Raw genomic sequence first — 20,062 nt, forward strand, 5'->3', positions numbered from 1 at the left:
TAAAAAAAGAAATACAAGCCGCATCCGCTCTATTAAAAAAAAAAAAGATATGCAAGCCGCAGATATTGATGTTGTTAGATTAGATATTTACTACATGTACAGAAGGATTTTGAACTGTAAATGATGTACATGTTTGTACCTAAATAGATCTTTCCTAACAGTGTCTTTTAACACGGCAGCAACTTTGCTGATTAAAACGGGACAGAACCAAGAGAAAATCACCGGTATTTTTTTATCTGTTTGAAATCTGCTTCTACCTACTTCTATCTGCTAAAGAAGAAGTAGCGTATTCTTCTTTGCATTTATTTTGTCTTAGGCCACGTTTCCACATAGCCGGGTATTTACAAAAACGGATATTTTCCCCCTCTACGTTTTGAAAAATACCATCATTTCCAGGAACCTGCATAAATAGCTGTTAAGGTGCTATGAGCATCCAAACCTACAGGGGGCAGTGTAACGAGAAGATAAAGTCATGCTAGCCAATCAGAATCCTGGAAAAAAACATCAACAAATGACACGAGTAACTTCCAGTTACTTCCAAGATGAACGAGAGACTTTGGTTTGGAGTGAAAGAGAAGTAGAGTTACTTTTAAGTGTGACGTTAGAATATAAAACAGTTAAAATACAAGAAAATATTGACGGTGGCCAAACTAATTGTAAACACAGGTCGCACTTATGACGCTGCAATGCAAAAACTCAAAATCTTACCAGGAATATTTGTCTTATTTCTAGTTAAAATATCTTATTTTTAGTCAAAAAATCTCATTACACTTAAAACAAGAGTCATCACCAGAAAAATAACTTATTTGACAATTTTCACCTGTTTCAAGTCAATTTTCACTTTCTTCCAGTGATGAGTCTTGTTTTAAGTGTAATGAGATTTGACTAAAAATGAAACATTTTAACTAGAAATAAGACAAATTTTCTTGTTAAGATTTTTAGTGTTTGCAGTGTGGTGACGTTTCTGTCCCATAATGTGACGTTCTGAAGCCTAAATGTCCGTTTCTCTCTGTTGGAGTTTCTGCAAATCTCCACTTTGGCCAGAGTTTTCAGAAATGATCGTTTTTGGTGACTTTGAGCTTCGTTTTCGTGTAAATGAATGGCCAAAACGCATGAAAAACCACCGTTTTTGCTCCGTGTAAACGGGGCCTTAGTTTTGATTCTAATTCCGGTTAGAGCGCCCCGAGCGGTGGAAGAAAAATATACAGAATAGCTGCATCTTTGTATAAGCCGCATGGTTCAAAACCTATGAAAAAAGTAGCGGCTTATAGTCCAGAAAATACGGTATATATTTTTCTTTTTTTTCCAAATTATTTTAAGCCTCCTTACTCGTAAATCATGACTTGTTATGAGTGTGACCACCTACGGTGGCCGAGACCCGCCATTGCTGAAAATAAAAGTAACGCTGCAAACAGAAACAAACACAGCTGCAAATAAAATAAACGCTTAGCAAATAAAATAAACGCTGCAAACAAAAAGAAACGCCGCTGCAAATAAAAGAAACACTGAAAATATAAAGAAACCCTGCTGCAAATAAAATAAAAAAACGACGCAAATAAAAAAGCCAAAACAGAAGTGAATTACTATTTTTTTGCCGATGCACCGGTCACTTATTTTCTCATTCGTTCCTTCTTATTCCTCGCTCTTCTTATTTCTTCCTCTTCACTTACGCCCTCTTCGTCTTCGTCTTCTCCTCTCACGTAAAAAACACCGGTGCATCAGCAAAAATAGTCCCTGGTAATTCACTTCCGTTGTGGCTTTTTTTTATTTGCGCCGTTTTTTTTTTTTATTTGCAGCAGCGTTTCTTTATATTTGCAGCGTTTCTTTTATTTGCAAAGTGTTTATTTTATTTGCAGCAGCGTTTCTTTTTATTTGGACCTCAGTGCTGCTTTTGACACTATAGATCATGGCATTTTACTGCACAGGTTAGCGCATGTTGTTGGGATTAAAGGGACAGCTCTATGTTGGTTTAAATCATATCTATCTGACAGGTTCCAGTTTGTTCATGTACATGAGGTTTCTTCAGAACAGTCAAGGGTCTGTTATGGTGTTCCGCAGGGTTCAGTGCTAGGGCCAATCTTGTTCAGTTTATACATGCAGCCGTTGGGAAGTATAATCCAGAATCACGGCATACACTTTCATTGCTATGCTGATGATACGCAGCTCTATTTGTCTATGAAGCCGGATGAAACAGAACCGTTAGTTAAACTTCAGGCATGTCTTAGGGACACAAAGGACTGGATGTCCAGAAATTTCTTGCTTCTAAATTCAGATAAAACAGAGGTTATCATTCTTGGTCCAGAGCATTTTAGGAAGGGATTAGATGGTGTTGCGATGGCTTCCAGTGCGACTGTGAGAAACCTTGGTGTTATTTTCGATCAGGATTTGTCGTTTAAACCATATGTCAATCAGGTTTGTAAAATAGCATTTTTCCATCTCCGTAATATTGCAAAAATTAGGAAAATCCTCTCGCAGAGTGATGCAGAAAAACTAGTTCATGCGTTTGTATCTTCTAGACTGGATTACTGTAATGTGTTATTAGCAGGATGTCCAAGTAATTTGCTGAATCGGCTCCAGCTGATCCAGAATGCAGCAGCACGAGTACTGACAGGAATCACCAGGAGAGACCACGTCTCTCCAGTGTTAGCGTCGCTCCATTGGCTACCTGTAAAATTCAGAATCCAATTTAAAATTTTATTACTTGCGTATAAAGCCCAAAACGGCTTAGCTCCGCATTTTTTGCAAGACCTGATAGTGCCTTATGTTCCTGGCAGAGCTCTCCGTTCTCAGAGTGCAGGTTTACTCGTAGTTCCTAGAGTATCTAAATGTAGATTTGGAGGGCTGGCGTTCTGCTACCAGGCACCATTACTATGGAACCAACTTCCAATCTGGGTTAAGGAGGCTGACACCACCCCCACCTTTAAAACTAAACTTAAAACATTTCTGTTTAGTAAAGCCTATAGTTAGTGTTTAGTAAACCTCTAGCTGGTGTTGGTAAATCTCTAGGTAGTGTAAACTTTAGTGTGTCAGAGTCGCTCCTGTAGTTTCTTGTGCTGGCCCCCCCTTCTCCTCCCTTTTCTCTCTTTTGTCCATGTTGCAGCATCCTCTGCCGGACACCGGAACCTGCAGCGTGGGAGGGAGAGGGGCAGGGTAACGGCCCCTTTTGGGCGGGGGAGACGGTTCGTCCCTCAAGACTCCTCTCCCTGGCCCTGCCCCTTTTCAACCTTTCCCCGACCCTGCACCCCAACCTGGGACTGGCTGATTGGGCCGGAGCTTCGGGAGCTGCGTGCTGGCCTGCGGTCCCCACCCCCGGTCGTCCCGCTGCTGCTTCCACCTGCCTGCTGTGCTGTTGATGTCCCCGACCCCCAGTCTGGCCCTCGGCAGGAGGGTCCCCCCTTACGAGCCTGGTCCTGCTCAAGGTTTCTTCCCTCCTAAAGGGGAGTTTTTCTTGCCACTGTTTGGCTTAAGGTTTTTCTCCCACTAGGGGAGTTTTTACCTGCCATTGTTTATGTAATAACTGCTTGGGGGTTCATGTTCATGTTCTGGATCTCTGGAAAGCGTCTAGAGACAACTTTTGTTGTATTAGACGCTATATAAATACAATTGAATTGAATTGAATATTTGCAGTGTTTCTTTCATTTTTAGCAATGGCGGGTCTCGGCCACCGTAACCACCTGCCGTGAATCAGTGAATTAAACCTAACTTATTACCGGGCTTCACATCCATAAGTACTCAGTCCAGGGACTGGACCTGGTTGGGCAGGAGCAGCGGCAGCTCCCTCCCAGCGAGCTCGGCGTCCAGCAGGTTGACGGCGTCGGTGGCCGTGGCGGGCGGCTGCGTGGGGTCGGAGGGCAGAGGCGACGGCGGGCCGCTGGCCACGTTGGGATCTCCAGAGTTGCGTAGAGAGATGGAGAGGGCCGGCGAGGGTCGCCTGGGCGACTGGGAGGAGCAGCAGGGGAACACCTTGGCCAGAGCTCGTTTGAAGTCCCTCATGAACAGCGGGTAGATGATGGGGTTCATCGTGCTGTTGCAGTAACCCAGCCACGTAATGGCGTCGAAGAGCGCCAGGGGAACGCACTCGCACACCGCCTGGATGACGAGAGGGAAAAGTAAAGCATGATAATTACAGGTCAAATGGTTTCTTAGAAAATAAACACAAAACGGGTAGAAGTACAGAAAATATGAAAGTCGAAGAACAAAAAAAAACTTCTGATGACGGGTAAAGCTCAATTCTAGAGCTTACAGGACTGTCTCAGAAAATTAGAATATTGTGATAAAGTTCTTTATTTTCTGTAATGCAATTTAAAAAAAAAAAAAAAAAAAAAAAAAAAAAGTCATACATTCTGGATTCATTACAAATCAACTGAAATATTGCAAGCCTTTTATTATTTTAATATTGCTGATCATGGTTTACAGTTTAAGAAAACTCAAATATCCTAACTAAAAAAAATAGAATATTCTGGGAATCTTAATCTTAAACTGTAAACCATGATCAGTAATATTAAAATAATAAAAGGCTTGTAATATTTCAGTTGATTTTTAATGAATCCAGAATGTATGACATTTTAGTTTTTTTAATTGCATTACAGAAAATAAAGAACTTTATCACAATATTCAAATTTTATGAGACAGTCCTGTAAAAGGGAAATAAACAAGCTTTCCAATGGTATAAGATGTATTTCCCAACAAAGTTACAACAACAAAGAAAATGTTGTGAAATGAATGTGTGAAAATATATGTGTGTGTATATTTTTTTGGTGTTCAAGGTTCAAAGAACTGCAATTGTGAAATAAATTGCACTGCCGTCAGCCAATCAGATTGCATAGATTGACAGTAATTATCAAATGGATGTAGAAAACAACCACAACCATGTTGTCATAATAGTAGCTGCAGAGTCAATCAGACTATTTTTTAAATCTGTCAAAGTGTCCGTTTTATGTGATTTAAAAAATTAATAATATTAATCCAGTTGCAACTGAACTTTTTGTTGTTCAGTTTGGTCTGAAATTGTAATTTCAGACCAAAATTGCACAAAACAAAGTTCAATTACCTTTTAATGGTATCCATTTGTAAATAAAACAGCAGTAATTAGTCAAAATAGACATTTTGGGAAGAAAGTTTAGCATATATTGTCTTTGAAATAACTTATTTCCCGTCTTCCTGTTATTTTTCTGCAGTCTGTTCGGTCAATACAACAGAGTCCTGACATTTGATAAGCTGTTTTAGTTTAGTCGGTTGTGATTGGCCCAAAGAAAGACACGATTTGGAGTTAACAATAGTGCAATTCAGGAAGATATTGCAGCTCTGTGAGCCAGTCAGATTGCACATAGTCACTTTAAAATGGATATATAATACGTAAAAAAATGTCTCCAGCAAATACGGCTGACAGCTCCAGCACTCTGGAGTTATGTGAACAGTAAAACGGATAAACACAACTAAGTACAGTATGAACACACACATGCTGAACGTACTTAATAAATGCAAATGAAGGTGGCCAGAAAGCTCAGTGCTGGATTTTGCAATTCAAATGAGAGTCGTCATAATTCTGGTCCCTGATTTTTCTCAGGAAAGTTAAACCTAAATTTCATTGTAAAAACTGAAAGCAGAATGACGAGTGTTTTTAAAAACCTTGTCATGGTTTGTTTACCGCATCACATTCTCTCCTCTTTGAATCAGAATTCAGAAAATGAAGAAAGCAGTTGTTTTTTGTGTTGAAAGGAAAATATTTTTCCTTTATTGCTTGATGCTGAATTTCAGCAGCTCCACTGTTTGTTCCCTTCCTTCATTCTGTTTTCCCTTCCTTCCTTCCTTCCTTCCTTCCTTCCTTCCTTCCTTCCTTCTTTCCTCCCTTCCTTCCTTCTATTTTCACTTCCGTCCTTCTTTCCTCCATTCTCCTTCTTTTGCTCCCTTCCTTCCTTTTTCCTTCCTTCTTTCTCCCTTCTTTTCTTCCTTCCTTCCTTCCTTCCTTCCTTCCTTCCTTCCTTCCTTCCTTCCTTCCTTCCTTCCTTCCTTCCTTCCTTCCTTCCTTCTTTTCTCCCTTCCTTCCTCATGTCATTCCTTCCTTCCTTCCTCCCTCCCTTCCTCCCTCCCTTCCTTCCTTGACCCAAAGACAGCACGAGGGTTAATGGTGTTTAATGGCGTTTTTGAGCTTGTGTGGAGATTTCCATTTAAAAAAAGATGCTTGTTCCCCCAAAAAAGAGAGATTTTCTCTCTAAAAACTTACAAATTTATTTTATTACATATTATTTAACATCAATATCTTCTATCTGACTGTTAATAACTCTGATCTTGGGGAGGGTTGGTTTAGAGAGCGAGTATGAAGGAGGAGACAGCTGTTGGAGTAGAACATCCAATACTATCAAGATGAGATGAGGAGGTGGGAAAGAGACAGGACGGGGGGGTGCGTTTCACACACCACATTGAGTGTGAAAAGAAAGGAGAGAGCGCACACACACAGTCAAGTTTCTGTGCTCTATGTTAAGAAGGAGGAAGAAAAAGAAGAAGAGATATCAGTGGGCGCAGATGGGAAGTCAGAATGACTCCATCATTGAAAGCCTGAAAAACAAGCGTCATTCCCAATTTAGATGAAGCTGTTTCTCATTTAGTCTCGATGGGGTATTTCATGGCTTTGCTTGTTTGTTCAAGTCCAATCAAACCGAAATTAACATCCATTCGAATAACATTAGTAACCGAAATGGTAATTATGTATTAAATAGGTTGTTTTCTGGGCTTCAGAATGAGTCAGACACAACGCTGAAATGCCAATCCTCATTAAATTAGCAAGACTGTGAAGGCAAGCTTGGCAGTGCAAAAATAGATAAGTATCCAAGCGTTCTTTTTCCCTGTCTCTCTCTCTTTAGTCCTTTCACATTTACTTCTCACTTTTTTTTAAATGCCTGCGGCACCTATTAATATGTGAGAATCACATTCAAATATGGGCGCTATTCCACCAGCGTGGTCCAAATGTTCATAACGAAGACATAACAGTCACAAGAACGCACAAAAGAAAACTATGCAGACCTCAGTTTGATTGTAGTAAGTTACACAAGATTTACCTGTGCAATTATTTTATCAAGGGACTCATTTCTGTGTTGCAGCCAGCCGTTTTCTCCTTTCCTTCCTTCTTTTCTCCCCTCGTAAATTCTTTCCTTGTTTTCTCCTTTCCTTCCTTCATTCTTTTTTCCCTTCTTTCCTTCCTTCCTTCCTTCCTTCCTTCCTTCCTTCCTTCCTTCCTTCCTTCCTTCCTTCCTTCTTTTTTCCTTCCTTTCTTTTTCCCTTCCTTCCTTCCTTTTTTCCTTCCTTCCTCCCTTATTTCCTTCCTTCTTTCCGTTCCTTCCTTCTTTCCTCCCTTCTTTCCTCCCTTCTTTCCTTCCTTCCTTCTTTTCTCCCTTCCTTCCTTCCTTCCTTTTTCCCTTCCTTCCTCCCTTATTTCCTTCCTTCTTTCCCTTCCTTCCTTCTTTCCTCCCTTCTTTCCTTCCTTCTTTCCTTCCTTCCTTCTTTTCTCCATTCCTTCCTTCTTTTCTCCCTTCCTTCCTTCTTTTCTCCCTTCCTTCCTTCCTCCCTTATTTCCTTCCTTCTTTCCCTTCCTTCCTTCTTTCCTCCCTTCTTTCCTTCCTTCTTTCCTTCCTTCCTTCTTTTCTCCATTCCTTCCTCCCTTCCTTCTTTTCTCCCTTCCTTCCTTCCTTCCTTCCTTTTTCCCTTCCTTCCTCCCTTATTTCCTTCCTTCTTTCCCTTCCTTCCTTCTTTCCTCCCTTCTTTCCTTCCTTCCTTCTTTTCTCCCTTCCTTCCTTCTTTTCTCCCTTCCTTCCTTCCTTCCTTCTTTTCTCCCTTCCTTCCTTCCTTCCTTCTTTTCTCCCTTCCTTCCTTCCTTCCTTTTTCCCTTCCTTCCTCCCTTATTTCCTTCCTTCTTTCCCTTCCTTCCTTCTTTCCTCCCTTCTTTCCTTCCTTCCTTCTTTCCATTCCTTCCTTCTTTCCTTCCTTCCTTCCTTCTTTTCTCCATTCCTTCCTTCTTTTCTCCATTCCTTCCTTCTTTTCTCCCTTCCTTCCTTCCTTCCTTCCTTCCTTCCTTCCTTCCTTCCTTCCTTCCTTCCTTCCTTCCTTCCTTCCTTCCTTCCTTCCTTCCTTCCTTCCTTCCTTCCTTCCTCCCTTCTTTCTTTTTTCACTTCCTTCCTTCCTTTTCCTTTCCTTTCCTTCCTTCTTTCCTCCCTTCTTTTCCTTCCTTCCTTCATCTATGCAGACTTCAGTTTGATTGTAGTAAGTCACAAGATTTACCTGTGCAATTATTTTATCAAGGGACTTATTTCTGTGTTGCAGCCGGCCGCTGCTGCCGCTACTAACCTGAGCCATGTTGGTGATGAAAAAGGGTAACCAAGCACTGAAGAAGAGTCCCAAAAGCACTCCCAGAGTGAGACTGGCCTTGAGCGCCCTCCGGCCCTGCTTGTGAGCCAAGCGGCGCTCACTGTTTACCGACGGCTGCGGACAGAAAACATCAATAAGGTAAAGTTACTCAAAGACACAATGCAAATGCCTTGCATGAATAAAAAATACCACTTGATGGCCTTTCACAACAAGACAAGGCAAGTTTATTTGTACAGCACGATTCAACACAAGGTAATTCCAAGTGCTTTACATTAACATTAAAAGCGGCAAGACACAATTAAACAGTAAATAACAAATAAAATGATATGAAAAGATGTAAAATAATTAAAAAAAAAAACAAAAAGCTAAAAAAAACTGACCTAATTCTCCTGTTCCTTCTTTCCTCCTGCTCTCTCCTTCCTTCCTTCTTTCTTTTCTCCTTTCATTCCTTCTTTTCTCCATTCATTCATTCCTTCCTTCCTTTCTTCTTTTTTCCTTTCCTTCCTTCTTTTCTCCCTTCCTTCCTTCTTTTCTACCTTCCTTCCTTCTTTTCTACCTTCCTTCCTTCTTTCCTCCCTTCCTTCCTTCTTTCCTTCCTTCCTTCTTTTCTCCCTTCCTTCCTTCCTTCCTTCCTTCCTTCCTTCCTTCCTTCCTTCCTTCCTTCCTTCCTTCCTTCCTTCCTTCCTTCCTTCCTTCCTTCCTTCCTTCCTTCCTTCCTTCCTTTCTTCAAGGCAAGTTTATTTATATAGCACAATTCAACACAAGGTAATTCAAAGTGCTTTACATCAACATTAAAAGCGGCAAGACATAATTAGACAGTAAATAACAAATAAAATGAAATGAAAAGAGGTAATAATAAATAATTAAAAAAAAAAGAAAACAACATTCAGGGATTAAAAGATGTGGAGAGTCAACGGCGTGGAGGCCTTGAGGAAGAGACTTCCGGTGTCCGACATGTTTTTGATATTTCTTTGCATCAACACACCTGATTCGAGTCAGTGACTACGTTTACATGCAGTCAAAATACGGGTTATTGCTAATATTCCGAAGAATTCCGAAGAAATTCAGAATATTCCGTTTCCATGCGTGAGAAAACAGGGTTATCCCTGTTTACATGGTAATTAATCATTTGGGATATCTGGATCAAACCAGCGACGCACGGAGAACGTGATGACGCAATTACCGTCATTTCCGCTTCTTCTTCCTGTATCCAAATCCAAAACAAATGCTGCTTCACGCAACTTTTCTCTCACCTTCTTGTAAATCTTCTATCCCAGTACTTTCTACCGTCTACAAATGCAGAAATGTTCATATCCTTCATTACATTTATGAAGTGATTAGTCTCCTCCTGGTCTTGGTTTCTCCGTGTTTATAAGAACTTCCTGGACTCAAAAGACCAGGATTCCTTGTGAACAGAGCATGTGCAGAAAATAAATTCATGTTCTGTTTGATGGGGATATTCTGTTTGGCGTTTACATGACTGAATATTCGGGTTTTAAAAGGAGTAACCCAGGGGTCATATTGGGGTTTTTAAAAACCTGAATATGAGCAAATTCCGGTTATTCAAAGGGGTTATTGGTGTTTACATGACCGTGCAAATTCGGGTTATTGCTAATATTCGGGTTTTAAAAGGGTTATTGATGCATGGAAACGCAGTCTCTGATCGTCATCAAGACCTTGACAAGTCCATTAATGACAGTTATTTGTATCAGGGTAACTTTATACAGTTTAAAAACACATACAAGAAAGCAATTCTTGACAAGTATAAAAATGGGGACGTCTAAAGAACTCAATTTGCCTTCCATACGTATTTCTTTGATTGTTATTTTGTTCCTTGTGGGATGGATCATATACGATACAAATATAACTGCATTCATGGCTGGTCACGGATCATCGTAGAGGTGACTGGGAGACAGAGTCCACAGCAGAACACTGCAACAGGTTTCTTGCATTTTTCAAGGATAAGATCAATTCAATCCGGTCTCAGCTCGCAGGCTCCTCAGCACCATTTCTGCCACCTGCCTGCTCTCAACCTGCACCCTTTTGCACCTTTGCTCCTGTCACACAGACCGAAGTTGAGAGTCACATCAAAACAATGAAACCATCCACCTCCACTATGGATCAGATTCCTACAACACTCATCAAATCCAACCTGTCTGTTATGGCCCTTTTGCACTAGGACTTACTCGGCCCGACTCGGCTCGTCACGCCTCTACCCGTTTTGTCCCTGTTTGTTTTTCCACAGCCAGGGGAGAAGTGGGCAGGTTGGGGTGAAGCTGCTGTGACGTACTCGATTGCGCAACCGCTTTGTTCATGACGGCGCTGATCAGAAATCTGCTGGAGCCACGAGCGGCTGAGAGTAAAACAGCCCGTCTACATCCCTTTTTTAATTCTCTCCTCAGCCACCAGGTTTATGAACATCTGCACCTCAGAGTTGGATCACCAAACAGACGTTTTGCGCTTTATAATAAAATCGCCGCGAGTCGCGCTCGCGCTGACTCCCGCTTCCTGATTCAAACGTCTGACGGCCCCACGACCAATCAGTGGCACGGAGGGTGGTGACGTCAGAAATAATCCCGGCTCAGCCCGGATAGAACTTCGCCAGAATGGTTACAGAAATAGTATCTGCTTGGAGCGGCTCTACCCGTCTCAGCCCCTAGTGCAAAAGCGCAAGACGGGGCCGTGGTGGGTAGAACCGAGCTGAGGTGGTACTAGTGCGAAAGGGCCATTATAAGCCCTCTTATCACACAAATAATAAACCACTCGTTAAACTCCGGCCATGTCCCGCCGTCACTCAAGACTGCCATTATCAAGCCCCTTCTGAAAAAACCCAGCCTCGACCCAGAATGTCTTTCCAACTACCGGCCCATTTCCCATCTTCCATTTCTGTCCAAGGTGCTTGAAAAAGCTGTTGCCACACAACTACAGGAACATCTTCAACAACATTCTCTATTTGAAATTTTCCAATCTGGTTTCCGTACTGCCATTAGTACAGAGACAGGCTCATCCTCCTCGACCTTTCAGCAGCCTTTGATACCGTTGACCACCATATCCTCCTAAGCCGTCTGCACACCGACATTGGTCTCCATCACTCCACACTGGACTGGTTCACCTCCTACCTTGCTGACAGGACAGAGTATGTCAGCTTGGGATCTTCCAAGTCCCAAACAGCCCCTGTTACGTGTGGTGTCCCCCAAGGTTCTGTCCTAGGACCTCTCCTTTTTATCCTGTACATGCTGCCCGTGGGTCGTGTCATCAGCCGGCACGGAGTCTCTTTTCACTGCTATACCGATGACACTCAGCTGTACCTCCGGACTGACCCCAACCTACGTTCCACCCCAGTCCTCTCATCACCACCCACTCAAGCCCTTTCCAACTGCCTGGAGGAGATTAGGGCGTGGAACTTGCTCCAACTCAACAGTTCCAAAACCGAAGCCATACAAATTGGCACCCCTCACCAGGTCCAGTCATCCCCCATAACCACCATCTCCTTCTCCGGTCAAGACATCCCCCTCTCCACCTCTGTTACAAACCTCGGTGTGAAGCTGGACCCACAACTCACCTTCGTAAACCACATCAAACATCTGTACAAAACTTGCTTCTTCCACATAAAGAACCTATCTAAACTCCGCCCCTTCCTCACTTTATCCGATGCAGAAAAACTCGTCCACGCCCTGATCTCCTCCAGACTTGACTACTGTAACAGCCTGCTCATCGGTATCCCCAACAAACACCTCCGGAAACTTAAACTCATTCAGAACTGTGCTGCCCGAACGCTGATGAAAACTCGCAAATACGACCGTCGAATATCACCCCTATTCTCCAGAACCTACACTGGCTTCCCAGAACCTCAAGAATCCAATACAAGATCACCCTCATCACCCACCTATGCATCTACAGCAATGACCTCATCACCACCTCTGCATCTACAGCATTGCCCCTCAATACCTCCAAGACCTCCTGCCCCCTCACTCATCCACCTGTAACCTCCTCTGTCAGGACCTCCGCTCCATGGGTGACCGAGCTTTCTGCTTCGCTGCCCACACATCTGGAACTCCCTCCCTGAACCTCCACATCTGGAACTCCCTCCCTGAACACCCACATCTGGAACTCCCTCCCTGAACACCCACATCTGGAACTCCCTCCCTGAACACCCACATCTGGAACTCCCTCCCTGAACCCCCCACATCTGGAACTCCCTCCCTGAACACGCACATCTGGAACTCCCTCAATGAACACCCACATCTGGAACTCTCTCCCTGAACAGCTACATCTGGAACTCCCTCCCTGAACACCTACGTCAACCCCAGTCTGTGGACACCTTTAAAAAGGGGCTTAAAACTTTCCTGTTCAGGAAGGCTTTCCCTGGTCTTTTTTAGATGTTTTTATTATTTTTATGCTTTTTTTACTTCTAGTCTTTTATGTGTCTTGATTTTTTTTCTCCCCTTGTTTATGTAAGCACTTTGAGATTATTCATGAAAGGTGCTCTACAAATAAAATGTATTATTATTATTATTATTGGATTTTTGAATTTAGGATATTGTAGGAGACCGGTTTAATTATGCCTTGATCTTGTTTATTGGTTGTTTGTGTTGTATTTATTTTTTGTTATTTTGTCTTTTCTTTTCTTTTCTTTTCATTTTTAAAGTTTTATATGGCATATATGATATGATATTGTGAGGATGGGACAGGACTAAATAAGCATTCTGCTTCCTCTTGTTCCCTCTCGAACACATTGTTTTGCTGTGTTTTATTTTTGCATGAGACTGTTAAACTGTTTTGCTTTTTTAAAAATATTTTGATGCTTTTAATTTGATGGGTTGTGTTGTGTTCGAGACAAAGCCAAGCAGAGCAAACATCTGAGGGGCTGAGGAAGATCTGGAGTGTCATGAGGAGCCAGATGAGCTGCTTATGGATGTGTGGGGTGTGATGTGCTCTGAAGAAGAAGAAGACCTGGAGATGATGCGAGCAGCTGAACTCTGAGCGACCTGGAGCTCATGAAGAGACTAGTAATCGATGAGGGAAGTGACTACGAACATGAACAAGAGCTGCAGCGCTGGTGGAGACGGACGATGTTGCAGGGGTGGAAGTAAGAATGAGTAATGTGAGCGGTCCTTCCTTCTTTTCTCCCTTATTTCCTCCCTTCCTTCCTTCCTTCCTTCCTTCCTTCCTTCCTTCCTTCCTTCCTTCCTTCCTTCCTTCCTTCCTTCCTTCCTTCCTTCCTTCCTTCCTTCCTTCCTTCCTTCCTTCCTCCCTCCCTTCCTCCCTCCCTCCCTCCCTCCCTCCCTTCCTTCCTTCCTTCCTTCCTTCCTTCCTTCCTTCCTTTCTCCCTTCCTTCCTTCTTTTCTCCCTTATTTCCTCCCTTCCTTCCTTCCTTCCTTCCTTCCTTCCTTCCTCCCTCCCTCCCTCCCTCCCTCCCTTCCTTCCTCCCTTCCTTCCTTCCTTCCTTTTTCCTTTCCTTCCTTCTTTCCTAACTTCCTTCCTTCTTTCCTCCCTTCCTTCCTTCCTTCCTTCTTTTCTCCCTTCCTTCCTTCTTTTCTCCCTTCCTTCCTTCTTTTCTCCCTTCCTTCCTTCCTTCCTTCCTTCCTTCCTTCCTTCCTTCCTTCCTTCCTTCTTTTCTCCCTTCCTTCCTTCCTTCCTTCTTTTCTCCCTTCCTTCCTTCTTTCCTTCCTTCTTTTCTCCCTTCCTTCCTTCCTTCCTTCCTTCCTTCCTTCCTTCCTTCCTTCCTTCCTCCCTCCCTCCCTCCCTCCCTCCCTCCCTCCCTCCCTCCCTCCCTTCCTTCCTTCCTTCCTTCCTTTCTCCCTTCCTTCCTTCTTTTCTCCCTTATTTCCTCCCTTCCTTCCTTCCTTCCTTCCTTCCTTCCTTCCTTCCTTCCTTCCTTCCTTCCTCCCTCCCTCCCTCCCTCCCTCCCTTCCTTCCTCCCTTCCTTCCTTCCTTCCTTTTTCCTTTCCTTCCTTCTTTCCTAACTTCCTTCCTTCTTTCCTCCCTCCCTTCCTTCCTTCCTTCCTTCTTTTCTCCCTTCCTTCCTTCTTTTCTCCCTTCCTTCCTTCTTTTCTCCCTTCCTTCCTTCCTTCCTTCCTTCCTTCCTTCCTTCCTTCCTTCCTTCCTTCCTTCCTTCCTTCCTTCCTTCCTTCCTTCCTTCCTTCCTTTCTCCCTTCCTTCCTTCCTTCCTTCTTTTCTCCCTTCCTTCCTTCTTTCCTTCCTTCTTTTCTCCCTTCCTTCCTTCCTTCCTTCCTTCCTTCCTTCCTTCCTTCCTCCCTCCCTTCCTCCCTCCCTCCCTCCCTCCCTCCCTTCCTTCCTTCCTTCCTTCCTTCCTTCCTTCCTTCCTTTCTCCCTTCCTTCCTTCTTTTCTCCCTTATTTCCTCCCTTCCTTCCTTCCTTCCTTCCTTCCTTCCTTCCTTCCTCCCTCCCTCCCTCCCTCCCTCCCTCCCTTCCTTCCTCCCTTCCTTCCTTCCTTCCTTTTTCCTTTCCTTCCTTCTTTCCTAACTTCCTTCCTTCTTTCCTCCCTTCCTTCCTTCCTTCCTTCTTTTCTCCCTTCCTTCCTTCTTTTCTCCCTTCCTTCCTTCTTTTCTCCCTTCCTTCCTTCCTTCCTTCCTTCCTTCCTTCCTTCCTTCCTTCCTTCCTTCTTTTCTCCCTTCCTTCCTTCCTTCCTTCTTTTCTCCCTTCCTTCCTTCTTTCCTCCCTTCTTTTCTCCCTTCCTTCCTTCCTTCCTTCCTTCCTTCCTTCCTTCCTTCCTTCCTTCCTTCCTGCCTTCCTTCCTTCCTTCCTTCCTTCCTTCCTTCCTTCCTTCCTTCTTTTCTCCCTTCCTTCCTTCTTTTCTCCCTTCCTTCCTTCCTTCCTTCCTTCCTTCCTTCTTTTCTCTTCCTTCCTTCCTTCCTTCCTTCCTTCCTTCCTTCCTTCCTTCCTTCCTTCCTTCCTTCCTTCCTTCCTTCCTTCCTTCCTTCCTTCCTTCCTTCCTTCCTTCCTTCCTTGCCCCAAAGACAGCACAAGGGTTAATGGTATTTAATGGCGTTTTTGAGCTTGTGGGGAGATTTTCATTTAAAAAAGGATGCTTGTTCCCCCAAAAAAGAGATTTTCTCTCTTAAAACTTACCATTTATTTTATTACATATTATTTAACAGACGGTCGATGTTGCAGGGGTGGAAGTAAGCATGAGTAATAATGTGAGCGGTGAGACATTCAAGGATGACACCTAGACTCTTATCATGACTTCCTCCACATTAATAATTCATATGAATCTGTTAAGCTGATGGGGTTTTTTTTGTTGGAAATGATTCATTATTTTGTAAAATGAGTCCATTCACTTTCTCACTGACTCTTAAACTAAAGGATTACGGTAATGCAAATCTAGTTGTTAAAGTCGGACAAAACTAATGTTTAATGGGCTAAATCTGGACGATGTCTGATGGGATAATCAAAGACCAATGTTAAGAATCATAAATATACATAGAAGGATGGGAATTGATAAGATTTTTCCAATTCCGATTACATTTTCGATTCTTTATCGATTCTCATTTGGAAAAAAGGAGAACAAACAGGTTGATTAGCATCAACTTTGTTTTATATCTTTGAACAAAAAAATACAAGTGAGGTCTTAAGATGCCCCCAGGCTCCTCGATGGTGCCAGGAAAAAATACTTGTTTTGAAAATAAATATAAAATAATAATAAAAAAAAATATTCTTCTCTAGAAATTAACTAAATACTGTCAAGCCTTTGTCAGGCTGGTGTGGTGAGGACCCAGATGCAGGAGAGAGAGGGAGGCCGGAGGCAGGAGTTCTCAAAAAACATAAGATTTATTCCCAAAGAAGCAAGAGGCAAAAATAAAGCGCTGCTTGGCAGGATCAAAAACTAACACAGGAACAGGGATCAAAACTGGAGCAAAAACAGGAAACATGGAGGGAAGAACAGTACGGACCGACAGGGAACAAGGGAATGACAAGACCAGATATACACAGGGGATAACGAGACACGACGAGACACAGGTGCAGACAATCAGGGCAGATGGGACACAGGCGGGGCAAAACAGAAACTCAAAGAGGGGGAGGGAAGTGTCAAACCCTGACAAAAACAACAAATTATTCTGTGGCAATTACACAAGAATGTCCAGTGACATGTTCAACATGTTTTTTCTAATAGAAACAGAGTCTTTCTCTTGCTCCACCACCGTAGGGTGGCGACTATTGCAAGTTCAAGTTGTCATCCTTTTTGGTAAAATGTAATCAAAATTTTGATCGTTTATAGTGCTTTGTCGCCATGTTTTGCTGTTGGGCACGAATGCGCACGTGCGTGGTGACGTCATTCGCGCCCAGTGCAATCGATAAGGGAATCGTTTGCAAAAAAGGCAAACGATTCCAAGGAATTGAAACACTGGGAACCGGTTCTCAACAAGAACCGGTTTTCAATTCCCATCCCTAAATACCGTATTTTCCGCACTATAAGGCGCACCTAAAAGCCTTTAATTTTCTCAAAAACCGGCAGTGCGCCTCATATATGATCATTACGGTAATTTCTGTTACTGTAGTCAGGGGGATTGTGGGTAATGTAGTTGGTGTTGCCGAAGTAATGGCGCTAAAAACGTCAGGAATCGTCACAGACGTTAAAGACAACAGCAGCGACGCTGACTCGCATAATGGCGACTTTGACGAGACGGAGCAAAGCTGGTTTTTATTTTGTTAATAAAGTTTGATATACGGTACTTTTCTTCTTGTTTTTTTTCGCATTTGCTGTAGGATTTTGTAGCATTTCCTGTAGCAGCTCCATCAGGTAGATACGTAACTCAACCCCAGCCACTATAGTACGGTATTTTACCAGATATTTAGTGCGCCTTATAATGTGGTGCGCCTTATATATGGAAAAAATTTAAAATATGTCATTCATTGAAGGTGCGCCTTATAGTGCGGAAAAAACGGTAAATTTGTAAAGTGTTTAAAGGCAATTGGCTCAGTATTTATGTTCTTCCCACCGTACAGTAGGGATGGGCGGTATAGACAAAAAAATGTATCATGATAATTTCTGGCATTTATCCCGATAACGATAAAAATGACGATTAAAAAAATACAAATTCAACTCCATCTTTGTAACTATAAATCTATCACCACATTCAGTCTTTGGAGCCAAAACACTGCTGTAAAAGATACTGAATACTAAACTACAACAATTACATTGAATTAATAAAAACCAATTAATTTCTTTCTTTCTTTCTTTCTTTCTTTCTTTCTTTCTTTCTTTCTTTCTTTCTTTCTTTCTTTCTTTCTTTCTTTCTTTCTTTCTTTCTTTCTTTCTTTCTTTCTTTCCTTCCTTCCTTCCTTCCTTCCTTCCTTCCTTCCTTCCTTCCTTCCTTCCTTCCTTCCTTCCTTCCTTCCTTCCTTCCTTCCTTCCTTCCTTCCTTCCTTCCTTCCTTCCTTCCTTCCTTCCTTCCTTCCTTCCTTCCTTCCTTCCTCCCTTCCTTCTTTTCTCCCTTCCTTCCTTCTTTTCTCCCTTCCTTCCATCTTTCCTTCCTTCCTTCCTTCCTTCCTTCCTTCCTTCCTTCCTTCCTTCCTTCCTTCCTTCCTTCCTTCCTTCCTTCCTTCCTTCCTTCCTTCCTTCCTTCCTTCCTTCCTTCCTTCGTTGTGCGTGAATTTAACGCAGAACCATAAATCAGTTTTACACAGAAACGTCATCAACGTGAATTTATCGTTTTTACCGTGAGATACAAATTCTTACCGTGGGGAATTTTTTGACGGTTTATCCTGAACGGTAAAATATCACCCATTCCTACCGTACAGTATGTGTTGGCTGTTTGTGGTAACTGTTGCGTCTTACCGGTACGTGTGGTGGGTGAGGAGGTCCGTGATGACTGCAGTCGTCTCCGTCCTGCTGAGCTTGCACCACCGCGACCCCGGGTGAGGGAGGCCGGGACGGGTAGGGAGGGTGGCTCAGCGCCGCCACCCTCTTCGCCTGTCTCCGCGCCGCCAGCAGGATCCGGCAGTAGGTGAAGCAGATGGCACTGGAGGGCAGGAAGAAGGTGAGCACGGACGCCACCAGAGCGAACGGCAGGGTGACCTGCAAGCGGCACTGAAAGGAAAGGCCTCCCGGCGACGACAGCGGGAAGTACGACTCCGGGTGCAGCTTGTCCGAGAAGTAGCTGATGTTGTCAGGGATGAGCGAGTAGCCGCTCTCGTGGCCTAAACTGTGCCACTTCATCTCGATGGGCAGGAAGGAGGCCAGCGCGGCCAGACCCCAGGCCGCTCCCACCAGCAGCAGCGCGCGAGGCGGGGTCATCCTCTGCTTGTAGCGCAGCGGAGAGATAATGAAGAGGTAGCGGTCCAGGCTGATCACGCACAGGTTGAGGATGGACGCGCTGCAGCACATGACGTCGAAGCAGAGCCAAATGGGGCAAAAGGCGGGCCGCAGCACCCAGGCGCCGCACAGCACGTTGAGCATGGCCGGGGGCATCACCACCAGCGCCACCATGAGGTCGGAGAAGAACAGCGACACCAGGAAACAGTTGGAGGTGCAGCGCAGGGAGCGCTGGGCGAACACCAGGGCAATGAGCAGCATGTTGCCACAGATTGTGACCAGGATTATGGCGGTCAGCATGAAGGCCAGCAGCCACGGGCCGCTGCCAGCTATGTTCCAGGCACCGGCGGTGGGAGAGCTGCCGTTGTGGCCGCCTGCAGAGACAGACAAGTGAGGGTCAGGCATGGTACCAGGGGGTTCCTCTCCACGCTCAAGGCTGCACGTTGGTTCCCAGTGAGAAACTCACAGAGAATGGTTGAGTAAAAAAGGACTCAACGACGTCTTGTGACGAGAAGCCATCCAACTTTCCTGCTCCATCGATGATTATCTCCATAACGCTTCGTTTGGCGGGCGGGGATTCCTCCAAGAGTGGGCTGATTTTTCAGCACCACTAATATAATGATTTAAATCACCAGAAATGATTCCCTGATCCCTCCAATCTGGACCAGCATGTCTCTGCTTCACCCACTAGGAGCCAGAATGAGCCATTCGATAGCTGACAGAGGGTTTTTTAAGCCGCATGTCACAACGATGACGGGCTCTGGAGGAGGGCAGAGAGCAGAGAGCCTTTTATTACGCATGCAGGAGTAGTAGGATCCACTGAAGATGAAGAGATCAGAAATAGACCTCACCTCACAGAAGTGTTCAGCTTTGATAAGTCCCTTCCTGAGCTGGAGCTCTGTTAACAAAACACTGGAAGCTAAAATCAACACAAAACCTCCTCCCCCTCCAAAAAAAAAAAAGAAAGTAAGCAAAGGCTGTGTTCAGAAGTGCCTACAGGTATCAGCTCCTCATAGCGCTGCATTCCTGGCTGCGGATAATCCCCGAGGCGGCCACTCCAGCGTGCCTCCCAGCCGGAGCACGCGGCTGCTGAGGAGAAAGCGTGTCACAGCTTTGAGCCGTTAATGCATAACCACGCTCAAACATAGGCTAAATATGCTAATTTTGCATCATATGAACTGTGTGGGTGGGCTCTTTTTCCTTGTTCGGTTGTAGTTTCTTCCCCCACAGCGGTAACCACACACACTTTTAGCAATAGATACAATTCTGACACTTCTGTTTTTAGGATTATAGATGTATAATCCAATTCACAGATATTTAAGTAACTGTTAAATTAATAAAACTGCAGTTTATGAAGGTGCATTTCTACGACGGAGTATTAGGGCCAAGCTAAGACAAAAAAAAAAAAGGAAATTACGAGAATAA

The 20,062-nt window shown here is 43.8% G+C and overlaps 1 protein-coding gene across 1 annotated transcript; it reads right to left on the reverse strand.

Moving 5' to 3' along the window:
- Positions 1-3,732: 3,732 nt before the first annotated feature.
- Positions 3,733-19,042, reverse strand: htr6 (5-hydroxytryptamine (serotonin) receptor 6). Its single transcript, XM_061735087.1, has 3 exons — positions 18,161-19,042; positions 8,338-8,472; positions 3,733-4,089 (listed from the first exon to the last, which is right to left on the reverse strand). The coding sequence occupies exons 1-3, from the start codon at positions 19,040-19,042 to the stop codon at positions 3,733-3,735; spliced, it is 1,374 nt and encodes a 457-aa protein (XP_061591071.1).
- Between the last annotated feature and the right edge of the window lie 1,020 nt (positions 19,043-20,062).

The sequence above is a fragment of the Cololabis saira genome, chromosome 12 (assembly GCF_033807715.1).
Source record: "Cololabis saira isolate AMF1-May2022 chromosome 12, fColSai1.1, whole genome shotgun sequence".
NCBI lineage: Eukaryota > Metazoa > Chordata > Actinopteri > Beloniformes > Belonidae > Cololabis > Cololabis saira.